General features: G+C 41.9%; 1 protein-coding gene across 1 annotated transcript in view; it reads left to right on the plus strand.

Moving 5' to 3' along the window:
- Window positions 1-15,201, plus strand: part of LOC124612080 (BTB/POZ domain-containing protein kctd15) — a 607,697-nt gene that overhangs the window by 428,379 nt on the left and 164,117 nt on the right. Inside the window, exon 3 of the mRNA XM_047140298.1 lies at window positions 785-889. Coding sequence (XP_046996254.1) covers window positions 861-889 — 29 coding nt within the window. The 5' untranslated portion in view covers window positions 785-860. The remainder of the gene's footprint in view (window positions 1-784; window positions 890-15,201) is intronic.

Consider the following 15,201-nt stretch of genomic DNA (forward strand, 5'->3'; position numbering starts at 1 on the left):
AAGATACCCATAATGCCACTTTTTTTTTACTCATCTGTTTTCTGACTGGTTTGATGCGTCCGCCAAGAATTCCTCTACTGTGCCATCTCAGAGTAGCATTTGCAACCTACGTCCCCATTTAGTAGCTGAATGTATTCCAATTTCTGTCTTCCTCTACAGTTTTTGTCCTCTGCAGCTCCCTGTAGTACCGAGGAAGTCATTCCCGGTTTTCTTAACGGATGTCCTATCATCATGTCCCATCTCCTTGTTTTCCACATATTCCATTCCTCTCTGATTCTGAACGGAAGCTCCTCATTCATTATCTTACCAGTCCGTCTAATATTCAACATTCACCTGTAGCACTATATCTCAAATACCTCGACTCTCTTCTGTTCCGGTTTTCTGACAGTCCATGTTTCTACCATACAATTCTGTGCTTCAGACGTACATTCTCAGAAATTTCTTCTTCAAATTAAGATCTATGTTTGATACTACTAGGCTTCTGCCAGTGCTAGTCTGCTTTTGGTGTCCTCCTTTCTCCGTCCGTCAATGGTTGTTTTGCTGCCTGGGTAGTAGAATTCCATCAGTCTTGATACACGAGCTGATATCGAGAAATGGAAGCGCACATCAGAAACACAGCTTCAATTAAGTCCTACATAGAAACTCCATAGCACTAGGATTCTAAACAAGGAATTGCCAACTTACAGCCCTTGTGGCGTAACGCTATTTTAAGCCAACAGATTTTAGAATTTGTTGCTATCAACGCTAACATCTAATACAGACCGTGTTGTTGTCTATGTTACAGGAAGAATGTGAAGTGCGAGATTCGAGGCGAGGCGGACGGCAAGGAGCCCAAGGACCTGACGGCGAGCACCAGAGCCATGTTCCCCAGCTCGCAGATCAAGATGAGGTGAGCCGGTGGGCGTTCCCACTCTCTCTCTCTCTCTCTCTCTCTCTCTCTCTCTCTCACACACACACACACACACACTCACTCTCAGCATACGGCACAACTGCACTGACAGGACAAAGGCCGTGCGGCATTCAATGAACTGTCGCAGGGTGACCTTTGCCACATCCAACAGCCTGCATGTGTTGAATCAACCAAATGCTTACCCAGTCTGGTTGCGGTTCAATGACGCGACGCTTCTGAGATCTAAAGAAACGTTAAAGGGTTGCAGGCGAACAGATAGGCTTGCTTACATATTTATAATTAGTTCCTTGAATGGAAAGTACCACATCGGGCAACAAGTCTGCTCTAGTGAAATCGATCAGCCGCCAGGTATTCTGCTTCTTCCCATTTTATGTCCAAGCACTGAAGCTCCCTTTGCAAAAATTCTTTCCCAGCTGTTACGAGGTCTTCCTCTATTTCTGCAACTATCGGTTTGCTTACACAACAGTTCTGATTTGGGGATTCTACTGCCTTTCATGAGTAGAACCGGCCCTCAAGCTTGACTCTTATTTCAGCAAAGATTTGTGCAGGTTGCCCAGACCACTTCTTCTCAGCACTTCATCATTTCAAACGATAACTGATCAAGATTCGCCTCAAGCTTGTGCGCTGATTTCGCTGACGTTTTACAGGTCTTACATACATATGTGGCCATCAGCAGGATGATGGAGGGGTACAGCCGAAGCTTTGTGGACATACGTCTAGAGTTAAATTGCAATATGGATCGCATTTCATGGAAGACAGCAGAATACTTCCCAATTCTGCTGCTGTTATCCGCATCTAGGTCCCCACTACTACAGTTGAGGCTGCCGAGATATGGGAGTCGGTCAGCAAGTTTAAATACATTCTTCTGCAATATGAGTAAATACATTTCCACTTCTTATGTACATCGTGTTTCTCAGATCACCATTTACTTTTAGCCTCACAAAACTGTCCATTCCATCCAGCTTGGTAGTCATTAGTTGTACATTTTATGACATTTCTGCCAAAAAAAAAAGATGTTATCAGCAAAATCCAAATCAGTAAGCCTAGACTACTCAGTCCAACGTTTGCCCATGTTGGAGTAATCAAGAGTTTTTCTCATTGTGAAAACTACGACTAACTTGAGTAGGGATGGTAACAAAATGCACACTTCATTAATGATGTGGGGCGGATATTCGGCAGTTATCAGTCCACGTATCAGCTTTGCAACCACTGCATTTAAGTGTCATCCGTAGAGGCAAACTTATACATTATCGTAGGTATCCTACTCTGGAGCAGGAAGAAGCACGGTTCCACACTGGCACAGATGGTGACCCGCAAACGTGCCGAACGAAGTGGCCATTCCGCCTGATTTGCGAAATTCAAATTGCTCTGAGCGCTATGGGACTCAATATATACGGTCATCACTCCCCTAGACTTAGAACTACTTAAACCTAACTAACCTAAGAACCACACATCCATGCCCGAGGCAGGATTCGAACCTGCGAGCGTAGCAGCAGCGCGGTTCCGGACTGAAGCGTCTGGAATCGCTTGGGCACAAAGGCCGGCCCTGATTTGCAACGACAGAAATTGCGTAGGGAACGTCTAACCAAAAGCGAAGTCCAAAATGTAGTGGAGGGTGTTGTAAAGCGTAATGAATCCGTTAGATTACTAATCCAAGTCGATAACAGTAAACAAGCAAGTTCGAAAGCTGACTATCATTTAGCGCGCTAACTACCTTTCATTAAATACGAGAGAGTAAATGCGATTCCACCGGCCGCTCTAGTCATGCGTGATCTCGTGTCAGCGGCCACACCCACCATACACTTACTTTACTTTACTTTTTCGTGTCCGGAAATCAAGTTACAATCTTTCAGCCCAGTATAGGGCCACGTTCAAGATTTCTTTCTTGTCCAGCCATAAATCGTCGGGGTTGCACCTATAAGGGCAGTATGGGCAGGCGAACACAAGCTCCATATTTCGCACTGCGCCACAGTCACACTTTTGATCCGTGGTTCCAAGACCCCACCTAATCATATGTCTTCACTGGGGCCACCCCTGTCCTTATTGGGTTCAGTGTCCTCCATGTCTTCCAGTTTGTGCTGAATCCGCTGGGCACTTCCTGTGCAGGTGGGTAATCAGCTGGTGGTTCTTCTATTATCCTTTACGGGATTTCGGTCACCCGGATTGACACTCACTGCCAAAAAGGGGATGCCGATCGTCAATAGTTTGTCTGAGCCTCTCTGTGAATTCATGTGATGTTCTCCGAGAGTTGGGATTCGCAAATCCGGCAGCTCTATATAGTTTTGGTAGGCAAGTAGGTTTGAGCACACAACTCTGTTACGCCCTGCATGGCGCCATGGGAGAACTCTCCCACTGGATAGGATGAGAATCTCTGACTGCTGGTTCATATCGATTCTCGGGCTGGGTGGAGTGCCTGGATCGCTTTCAGATACTAAAGCAGTGACGATCAGTTGAGATAACTGATGGACTTAACAGTATACTGCATAACTTCAGATCGACACTTCCTGGGAGATTAAACTCTGTGTCAGTCCGGGACCTGAACCTGGGTCTCTGCTCCTCATAGACAGTAAGGAAAACCTTCGGGATCCAGTCTCAGTCCGATACTCGCTTTTCATGTCCAAAATTTTCATAACTGCATACATTCCTTACCTTCAGCAATAAATAGAAGCAGGAGTTCTATTAGAGCACTTCCGACAAAGCAACATTAAATAAAACTGCACTTCTCAGTGGAACACGGATATCTGGAAACATACGTTTTCACTGGAATTGCTGGTCAAGCTTTGTTATTACATACAGGTTGTTTCAAAGCCTTTACGACAAATTTATAGGGGTAAAAGATCAAGTCAAGGGGAATATCTTTGATGACGCTTCCCAGCAACGCTAGACATCCTTTAGCATTCGCCGGCCCTGGGACGAAGAGATACTACGGAGGCAGCAGGATTTATTAAGCAGATGTGTAGCATACTACCTAGCTCAGTAAACTGACAAGAGTGATTTTCAACCAGAAAACCATACGAATAAGTGTCTCTAAAATGAGGAAGTGTGAATCAGGAACTTCAATTTTGCTCAGCCTGCAGCCTTTCACGCAGAGCAGATTCCTGGATAAAAGGCAACACACATTACATACGAACATGGCGGAGTGCCTACAACCTGCCGCCTCTAAGGGGCATAACCAGTTTAATCCGATGCCTGTGTCGCCGGCAAACGTCAGAGGAGATTTTGTCTGCAACAAAGGTGTTCCCCATGACGTGATCTATAACCCCCCAAATTGTATATCACATCAGACTGAGGATCCTTACTGTCAGAAGACCATATACCCTTGCATGTAATTTTTCACATATGTATAATCTTTCGCATAGTTCAGTAGCTCACTGGAACTGGTCTATTTACTGAGCCGTTACCACATCCAGTTTCTTCCGTCCGTTGTGCTACAGTGAGAGATAAATAATCAGATGTGATTCAGTGAAAGTTGTCTTTTCATAGACCGAAAAGAGTCAAGGATATTACCGAAAAATGATGACAGTCGAAAACCGCGCTCGATATTTCAGTGCCTCAACGCTTTCGATTTAAGACAATCTCTTGTAAGATAACCAATGAATGCAGTTCCGTTATTTTATAATGGTATTCTCAGAAGTACCCAAATGGAATTTTTAAATCAATTTTTTGGTCCATTAACACGCCTGATTCATATCTTGAACATCCCATGCAAAAAACATTACAAATTACGACACAATGAGGCATCCAGAAAAACTGGTAAGCAAAAGGTCTCCATTAAAGAATATACTTGTTAAAGTTTAATTGGAAATGAATGTTTAATGATTTTCGACGGTCCTGCATCGCGTACGAAGAGTTATTTCGTTTCCACTTCATTAGATTTTCTCTGGGTTTGATGACATTCAACATCCCTTTCTATTTTATGTTAATGTTTTCACTTGTGTGTACTTACTGCAACCAAAATTCACAATAATTCATTTCCAATAATCTAATCTTAGTCTTTCCATCTCTTGGTAACTCTTCATGAAATTATTTCATAATCTGTTCTTTTTAAGACCACTTCATTTAGCGATATGCATAGACCTTCACAGAATCGCATTTCAGTGTCCCCATTTTTTCTTCAATTCTCCAATGACCTGCGTTTCGTTGCCATAAAATGCTCTTCTTGTAACACTTTTGCAAAAGAATGTAAAAAATGTCGTAATAGAAAATAGACCATATGGGAATGGAACTTTGCGTCCATAATGTAGTAGTGACAACTGATATTAGAACGTTAGTACAGGCACGTTACTTCGTACAATCATGTATGAACCAAATAGTCAGTAATATTGTTAACGCCGATTTCGGGAGCAGGCAAGTTTATTAGAATTGCGAGTATCTCGGAGCACGTGTAAGAAAACAAATAATATTAATAACAGTCAATGATTTTCGACTGAAGATAGCAAAACGATACTGACTTTAGCACAAACGCTTCAGGAATCACATATATTAAAACTAAAGGGCTATTATATTAGTAAAGCGCTGTAAATGACAGGAATTTGTAATAACGGTAACATGTGTTGAGAGCGTACAATGAAGCTACAATACGAAGCGTGGTTTTTCAATTACAGCCGTCTTACGCCGTACCATTCATATTTTTTAGTTACGTTATGAACAAAGTCACTCCCTATTTCAGTACACCGATGTGTAGAACATAGGTTCAAAATCTGTTAACAACGTACTCGGATAATCACGTTTGCGCTATATAAAAGCACGTCTGTTGTTAACTTGAAGATGTAGCCTGAAGAACATCATTTGTAGTAACGTTAAAAGTTTTATACACTGTAGCCAGCATTATGTTGCGAATGTGATCCATTGACTGTCACAAGTTACAAATACCAAATTATTGACTCAGAACAGAGTGCATTATTTAAGATTTTTTAGCGACAGACTTTCATAGTATGGTAGTTATATGGTAGTTACTAATTGTAGCATTATAGACTTATAATGGAAACATTATTTCATACAAAATCAACGAACACACAAATGCCACGTATGTTTCGCACAGGCTAAACGACCACAGAGGCAACCAAATAAGAAAGATCGTACAGAACTCTAAACGTTACTCACATGTTACTCCATGACGTGAACGCTGTCAGCGACAAAGAACGAATTATGTCAGAGTATGAGAAGACGAATTTGGAGTAATAAAGGAAGCTAGATTTCGAGACACGCATCCACTACTCTGCAGTTTATTCAGTTCTTCTATCAGAATGAGCGGACCTTTCAGGGAAAATTGCCTGATTGCATGGTCGCTTCCTGGGGATCCAGCGTTCCATCAACCACTGGACTGAATCTCAAGCTTACCCTCATTCAAAACATGTCAATCGTTGCAGCGAGCGACTACAATGAGCCGTCCGTTCGTCTTTGCATTTTCTGAAATCACCTCTCTGTTTTGTGGAGACAACGTTAGTCTTCTGACTGGCTCAGTTCGTTGCGGCCCGCCACAAATTCCTCTCTTGTATCGACCTCTTTATCTCTGAGTAGCACTTGTACCCTACAGTTTCATTTGTTGGATGTATTTCATTATTTGTGTTCCACTAGAGGTTTTATCCTCTACAGCTCCCTCTAGTAATGTGGGGTCCTGCCCACTCATCTCGTATAGGGTGCCTAGAGGATGCTGCGCTCTCGGAATGCTATACAACAATTCAAACAAATAACATTATTATTTTTATTTTAATAAAGCAGATTGACAATACTTAACTTTGAAATAACAATGGTGTCGCAAACGATGGACGACATGCAAACAGTAATGTTCTTCGCTATAGACAATGTCCAAAGAAGCAGTGGATATAGAACACTAATAACTGTTCTCGTAGCACTCTCTGCTAGGCCGTGCTAATACTGTCCACTAACGTCCGACCAAGGCTGGCAGGAGCGGCGCTTATATTCACTTCGGCTAGATGCCGCTCCTATCGTAGTGACGCCCTTGTCAGCATGCTGATGGTTGACGTCGCCTCACCGCCTTCTCTGGTCTTACGCTCTTCTTCTTCGTTTCGGCGCTTGTGGTTACGCCAGAACAAGTAACATGGAAGTTATTCCCAGATGTCTTAACACGTGTTCTGTCAACCTGTCCAGTCTTCTCGTCGATGTTTTCCATATGTTCCATTTTTTGCCGATTCTACTGAGAACCTCCTCATACCTTGTGTTATTGAATTTATATCATAAAATAACGATGGAATCAAATCTCTATAGCCTTTTCGAAAGAGATATATCCCCATACACTGCAGTTGCAATACATATCGCACACTACTATTTTAATAGTTCTCTTTACCAAATATTTCTTTATTTCACAAAATTGGTTGAGGCATGTTCAGTTCAAAGCTGCAGTAAAAGCATACTGGTTCTAACAAGTAAAGAATGACGGTAATGTGTATACCAAACTCTGTAGGGTCACAGTCTCCAGCTGTGTTATTTTGTGGACTACTTCTTTGAGCCCCGTCAGTATTTGCTGCCAGACCAGATGTTCTGCGAAAACATATGTCTTCACTTCTGACAGTTTCTGAGATAATCCTTGCTTTGATCATAATGAATAATGACGCTTTTTAGATACGGAAATTGATCTAATTCGTCTGGCTCTGCCTGTTTCCCGAATATAAGTGTTCACCAAGTCGCTACTTTCCCTACTATTTATATTGTCTGCCTCCAGCATGGTCAGCCATTTGGCATCGACTTTTGCAAGACGGTTTCCTGCAGATTTTTTCATAGCTCCTTCATATTTTGTACTGTCTTCTACCCATCTTCCATTACATCGTTGTCTGTCTTTTCTCATCTCTTGGAATGCCATGTACAGGGTATAAACGATAATTGTTTACAACGTACCGCAGTGGTATAGAGAAAGTCTTGATGAACAATGTGGTGTAGGTCACTCGTGATCTGTCTGAGAAATAACCAGAAACGGTCATAAAAGAGCCACCTAAACTGCAGCGCCAACACGGCGACCGATGTTTTGAATACAGTCTCACTCTCGTAACTTCGGCTTAGTCTATCAGCTTTTTGTTTTTTTTATTTTTTTTATTTTTACATTAGTAGTTCAAAGTTTCCCATGACAGTAACGGAAGAAAAAAGACTTTCGTAAAGGTTACGTAAAAACTAATTGTGTTAGAATTCGATGAAAACTTAACAAGATAAAAGCACAATATTCTGTAGTAAGAAGGCCGGAAAAATAAAACGATTTTTTAGTTTTACGCTGTTAAAATCTACAAAATTTGGATGTTAATTTTAGAGGAGCGTCGATTTTTCTCTTTGTAAGTGTAAGAACAAGACGTGTCTAATATTCAAGTCCAATTTTATCTAGAAAAATTAATGAACTCTAAATAGTTAAGGCTAAGCAAATCGGCCGGGTAAGTGACAGAGAGGACACTCAAAATATCGATTGGTGTGTATGCACTGTGGGTTATGTGGTCTTTGTACGCCAAATTGAGCTGTTTCTCGGCTTGACAGACCGCAAGTGTCCCCTACCAAATTGTTCGTCTCGGTTTCCCCTACACCACTCCAAAACATTGTAAACTGTTATGGTTTGGACTTTGTAGACCGTCTTCGGTACACTTACCACGCGTTCTTAAAGTTACCTTTGTCATAGTATTATTTACTTTCTGTAGCTGAACAAAGACCAGATAAGGATGTCGAATGCTTGCTGACTTGTACATGGTGATTGAAAAAACAGTACAGATATCAGATGCTTATAACAGACAAACTGGAAAAGACAAACGCATTGCGCATGTAACTAGACAGAGGAACGTTCAGAGTTTTGTGTTCGCACGGGCACTACACCATACGCTCAGTATGAGCACCATGCGTTGCTTGAGGAACATCGAAACGGTGATAAATTTCATTCCACACACGGTGGTTTGATTTCTCAGATGCTGAAGAGTAGCTTTTATGTGGGACAAAGGCTGTCTTTTGTGTACCCCTACAGGAAAAAATCGCAAGGTGTGAGATCTGGTGACCTGGGGGACCAAAAACAATGAACATTTTATTGCCCTTCTGTTCGCCCAAGTTACAACACACAAAATGATTTCTGTCATGGTGCAGTCACCACGTTGCTACAAACGAACAACAGCCCATCTGTGTCAAAACTTTGAACCTTCCAGTATCCAGTGATAATTACTATGTGTTTCTATTTTTTATAGGTTGCCTGTAATAAACAGCTGAAATCTGTTCTTTCTCTTTGAATCGCACCCTATTAGATGAATTTCCCATCGCCTCCTCTGCATTCGGAAAATTTTCCTCGCTCTCCGGCTCTTTTGTCAACAGTGGAAGCTCGGATCCCATCCTATGACGCAATCTCAAATCTCCAATACACAGCACACATGTTTATTACAGAAAGACGAATGTGCCTGAAACCTAAACTATGTTTGTAGGGCAAAAACCTTGGGTAACCCTGAAGAGATTCAGAAGTCACTGACCCACGAACTGGACAGTTCCTCACAGAACACCTTTATAAAGTCATAATAAGTGGCGAACACGTGATAACTGGATTACTACTTCCAGTGGACCATCTTCCGACTTTATGAACGGCAATAACGCAAGAGCTGTCGCTTGTTTTAAAATCCCTTTGCAGTCCTCTCTGGTCGTGTACAGCCGTGTCCGGCGCTGCCGGAGGAGCTGTTAGCCTTTGAAACTAGACCTCCCTCCCTCTAGTTGCGGCGTTTATCACAGCCGCTCTTAATTACAGGAGTCCCTGGCTGAGCGACGTGTCGCGTGTTGAGAACGCGACTTGTGTGTCTGTAAAAGCAAGAAACGCGGCGCTTTCTGCCTTGCGTTACACAGGCCGACTAATTACGGCAGCCGCCTGTGCGTTTGAAGACCCTCGTAACATATATTTTACGAAGTTAATTACTGACTTGGAGACGGTCGTCCCCATGAAATAAAATTTGTTTGTCGCCAGTATGGGACCTGCGACATAAAGTATTACCAAATCTTCTAACACTTTGCGAAGTGTATTGTTTTAAGAGGTCTAACGTATGAGAGATGCTTTCTCTTTTTCTGTGAATATAACAGAAAATACTTTCACTATTCTGGAAGTGCCAGCCAGGCAATAAACTACCCTGTAAAGAAAAAGCCTCACCATATAATGCGGTACGTAACGGATATGGCGCAAACCATGTGCTATAGAGCAGATTTTCTAATAGATTTATCTCAATACTATCGTCGAAGCGGCGCCTATGTATTCAAAACAGCTGAAATCGATTTCCTATATTAATAACGGTCGGGTATTAACAAGAACCAAAACTGTAAATTGAGCCCAGAAGTAAAAATAGACAAGTCTGCATCTACGCCCACAACGGCACAAAAGAAACCAAGTCAGCAGTAATTGAACAAGTTTATTTATCAGAGATTAATAGCACATCTACTTCGATGTGGATGGAAGCAAAACACAAAATAAGTCAATTCTTGAAATAAAACAATAATACTTTTGGCTGCTGAAGGCCGGTTAGATTGTCACTTTATCAAAATCAGAATACCGTAGGATGCTCTTTGTTAACGTACAAACTTAATGAACGAAGTTGAAGGGCCGTAGGGAGAAAAATTATCCAAATCAGGAGTGTAACAGTTTAAATATTAAACAAGAATAAATTTACAAATCCACAAGTCTGCCACAACAATGGAGTCTTCACCTCTATGTCCACAGCGGGTAGAGGGTTAGTCCAAGTTAACTAATAACTGGATAGGACAGCTGTAAATGCTAACGTAAAGGTCATGGAGACAGAGCAGTTAATTCGTCCTATAATTATTGACCAGGTTTTGGAGAGGTTAATCTTGAGGAGCCATTGGTTACACCATGAGGTAAACTGATTGACGTGGGTTTGGAAGGATCGTTGGGATTTCTAGGATAGTGGTGTAGTCATCATACTGAAGGAGGTGGACTGGTTGGGGCGATTTGGGCACATCAGCAGTGTAGAGGAGGTAAAGGAGAGGCGAGAGGGCAGAGCCTTAGGATACTCGCGCAGTGGGATGGAAGGTACGTGAGTTGGTATTGTTAACAGTGATGAAGAATGGAAAGGATGCGGTAAGACAGACATAATTAACTGGAAGTGCATATGTCTCGAATTTGAAAAGGAGACCAGAATGCCATTATCGGTAATAAGTTTTCTCTAAGTTGAGGGAGACAAAAATAGCAGATTTACGGGACACGATCTGGTGGGTTAGGAGATGCGTGAGGTGCATGAGACGAGAAATTTGGGCAGAAGCCACACTGGTTGACGGAGACGAGGCGGTGCTATTTCGAGTGTTGAGAGATGTTTCGGCAGAGTATGAATCTGAAGACTTTGCTAAGCACTGAGGTCAGCCCGCTATGGCCCCAACACTGGATACAGTGCATACAGTCCGCTCTATTTTCGACCAAGTGTCTTGCAGAAGAGAAAAGATCTCTGCCGCCTCTGGCAGTGCTTGGGTCTCCTGGTGTACAGCTGAAGCTGTCGTCTATCTTCTAGAAAATTGTCCCCTATGTATTAAGCATCTTCAAGGTACTGATGTGATGTTGGTTGCTGGCACTGTAGGCACAGCTGCAGTACAAAAAGAGCTATATTTATTTATAGCCTAGAGTTCATGCGACTTTTTTTTCCCTATGAGCACTTAAGCATAACTGGAGGAGAAATGAGTCATGAAATTAATCACCAGTGAGATGGTCATCTATATGGCTTGTACACGACACAATTCTAATGGATGTTGTATTCATCGATTCTCAAAACCAGTCCAGATGACAATTTCCAATGGTACTAGAACTTAAAGTGGGACAAAAACCATAGTACAGTTCCAGCTTTCCAGGATAAATGGAAAAAACCTGTATTTAATCTAAGATCATCTGGAAATCTTTGAGAGTTAAACTCACACTTATCTTCTCAGCTGGCAAACTTTAAGATTTACACTGAGTAGCTTCACAAACAAGCGATGTTCATTATCTTCCGAAGATTTAATATATGCCACAGCCAAGCACGTAGAAAAAATTGCATCCGAAAAGAAATGTAGCCTCTTGGATGGAGTTCAGTATGATGGCATTCAAACTAACCTCGGCTTGGTGGATTCTTAGCACTACATTTTGAGGAAAGATTTTGCAGTTATTCTTCAATGTTCATCTACCACCTGTAGAAGCGACAGGGACCACTGCAGCCTCATTCCGTGCCTCCCCTCTGCAGAACTCGTCATGGCGGTGACAATCTTGCCATTGATGGACTGCTTGGAGTCTTTTTGAATTCAGCTTCTTACAGATAACGTTATGAACTATACCAGTAAACAAGGTGAAGCCAGCCATGAGAGAGAGACGTCGTGGATGTCAGAGGAGAGGTTTGATTCTCCAGCAAGACAACGCACGTCCACATATTGCTCAACTAACCTGTGAAACCATGGATGAAATGGGCTTGGAAATACTGGCTCATCCCCCTTACGGTCCTGATTTAGCGCCTAGTGGTTACCATTTGTTTGGTGCACTGAAGGAGGCATTACGTGGGAAGAGGTTCCAGGACTACAAGGACGTGAAAAAATTTGTGGGAAATTGGTTCAAACATGAAAGTAAAGAGTTCTTTGCAGCCGGAATAAAAGAAGCTTGTAGCCCTTTGGAACAAGTGCATAAATGTTCAAAAGTAGAAAAAAATATTGTTTTGTAAAAAAAAAACACTTTTTCCTCCAGACCAATTTGTCTCTTTAATTATTGAACGACCTTCGTAAAATCTAAGTCTACATAACGATAAAACTAACTTTTTCAGTCCCGATGAAAAAAAAGATATGTACACGGTATAGAATGGGCAGCCAAAAATTCGGGTCATAAACTGTGTCCTGGTTCTTCCATCCCATAGCGCTCAGCCTAGCTCCACACTTCCTCCATCGCCATGCCATGCTGTCTGGAAGGTAGGAGGTGGAAGAGGGATAAACTGTGAAAGCGCACTGGATACAACTTTTTTTCACATTTCATATTTCTTGACAACATAAGATGCGAACAAAACAAATTATCTGTATTATTTAATTATTTTGAGTGCACTGTAGACATAATATAATTTTTATATGATACAGTCTGTCAGTATACGGACAGACACAGGCAATTACACAGATTTGCGCACGTAATCGTGACTTGTTTCATAATCAAAATAGAATCTTTCACACACTTTCACAACCACATTATGGAGACGTGGAAACTCATCACGAGGAAAGCAATGTATATGTCTGTAAAATGGGAATTACGTTACACATCACTTAGTTACGTCTGCGCAGGCACAGGGGTACAGATGTAAGATTGGCAGTGTCCTCAAAACGTTTAGAAAACTATCCTTGTAATTCTTTTAAGCTTACAGAGAATCCTTCGAGCCTCGCAGTTTCCTCGACCCCAGTGAGCGTAGGAAAATGGAATGTATTTGCTGGATTTTTTTTTCCTTCTGCACCGCGATTTTCTTATAAAATTCTCACCTTGCGGTGTCTTGTGGGCAGTGTCCAGCCAAGTCCACTTAGAATGCAAGGCCTGCAATCGATTCTGGAAGTTCTAATTTTGATTCCTGCACTCCTTTTTCCTACATAAACTCAAAAATAGCGGGTTTTAAATAGGGAAATCGTTCCAGGCATACCTCTTGACTTAACCAACGAACTTTGCAGTAATATATAATTCTATACACTCTCCGTTCAGTTCCATCGAAAACTGTTGCAGCTGACAGTGGAATAATGCGTGTGAGGTCAGAAATTATGCTATTCGTACCAACAATTTCTTCACTTGCTCCATCCTGTAAATTTAGCAAAAACTGCTTCTTTATACACAAAACAATGAATCCTGTCTGTCGATTGCTGGAATATTTTGCTTTTTAGTTGTCAACTAAATTTTAAATTCTTTCTGTATGTTGTTGTAATGCTGCTCCGTAGCACATTTGAGGTACCCATTGATTGTGCTACTGCGTAATAGAAGTCGAAAATTCTCATCTTCCTCTTCTGTGACCCTCATTAATTTTTAAAGGCATGTGACGATAGATCACATGACTGCCTCTTTATCTGCAGAGAGCTACTGGACCTGCGAACGTCCTTCACACATCGAACAAATAGTGAATGGTAAACAGCGATGCACCACGATTCTTTGAACTAACGAAAGTTGTGTGGACCGAGGAATGCCACACCGCAGTGCTAAATAAATGAAATGTTGCACTGTACCGTGCACTTCCGAGGAGCACCGAGTAAAGCCGAGAGGGGCCGAGCCTCGGCCCCACGTGGCCCTCGCATCCGTCTCACGTGCGGTCTGGCACACCGTGGCCAGCCCTACTGTAGGGCAATTAAAGGTGCTGAAAACAAAGCTGTGATGTTGAAAGCTTTGGCGAGTAAGTACAAAGACAAAGATAGAGAGGGGGCGAGGGAGAGAGCGAGATGACAATGATTGCATCTACATGTGACTGCATAGTCCGCAAGCCAGTGTACAGTGCATAGCGTACTAGCACTACCGGTTTTCTTACCTATTCCATTCCTGTAGTGAGAAAAAAATGACTTGCCCGTATGCTTTTGTACGCACCCTAATTTCCGTTGTCTTGTTGTCATAATCACGACGCGAGATAAACGATGGTGGCAGCATAAGAGCCCACAGTATTCTTCGAATACTGTTGCCCTAAATTTACCCGACAAGGTGTCTCGAGAACTACATCGCCTTCTTACCTAGGATTTTATTTTAGGTTCCCCGACCATACGTGTTACATCTTCATGCGGGTTGTACAATCCTACTAACAATTCTAGAAGCCTGTGTACGAATTCATTTGCTGTTATCTCGCCGTAAGGACTCCAAACACTGGAACAATACTCTAGAACTGATCTCACTGTCACCTTGTACGTGATTTACTTCACAGATGCATTACATTTTCCCACAACCTTCTCACCAAATTTAAATCTTCCATTCGTCTTTTATAATATTGATCGTCCCATTTCTTATCGCTTCTTAGTGTCACTCCATAACACTTATGCGATGTGACGTGCCCAAGATGTTCATCTCTAAACTTCTAATCAGATACTGCCTGGTTTTTTCTCATTTATAATTTTAAAGAGCTGTCATTACGCCAAGTGGAATTTTGAGCCAAGTCATCCTACATTTTCTCACGATCGTACAGCGACAGTACTTTCTTGTACACAACAGCATCTTCAGCGAACAATCTTCCATGCTGCTGATCCCGTCTGATAAATCGTTATTGAAAACTTAAGAGGTCTTATATTATTGTGTGATTATATGATAGCGGAACAAACACTGGTAGCAGTTACTTCTGTAAAATATCTGGGAGTATGCGTACGGAACAATTTGAAGTGGA

Source organism: Schistocerca americana, chromosome 1 (assembly GCF_021461395.2).
Source record: "Schistocerca americana isolate TAMUIC-IGC-003095 chromosome 1, iqSchAmer2.1, whole genome shotgun sequence".
Classification (NCBI taxonomy): domain Eukaryota; kingdom Metazoa; phylum Arthropoda; class Insecta; order Orthoptera; family Acrididae; genus Schistocerca; species Schistocerca americana.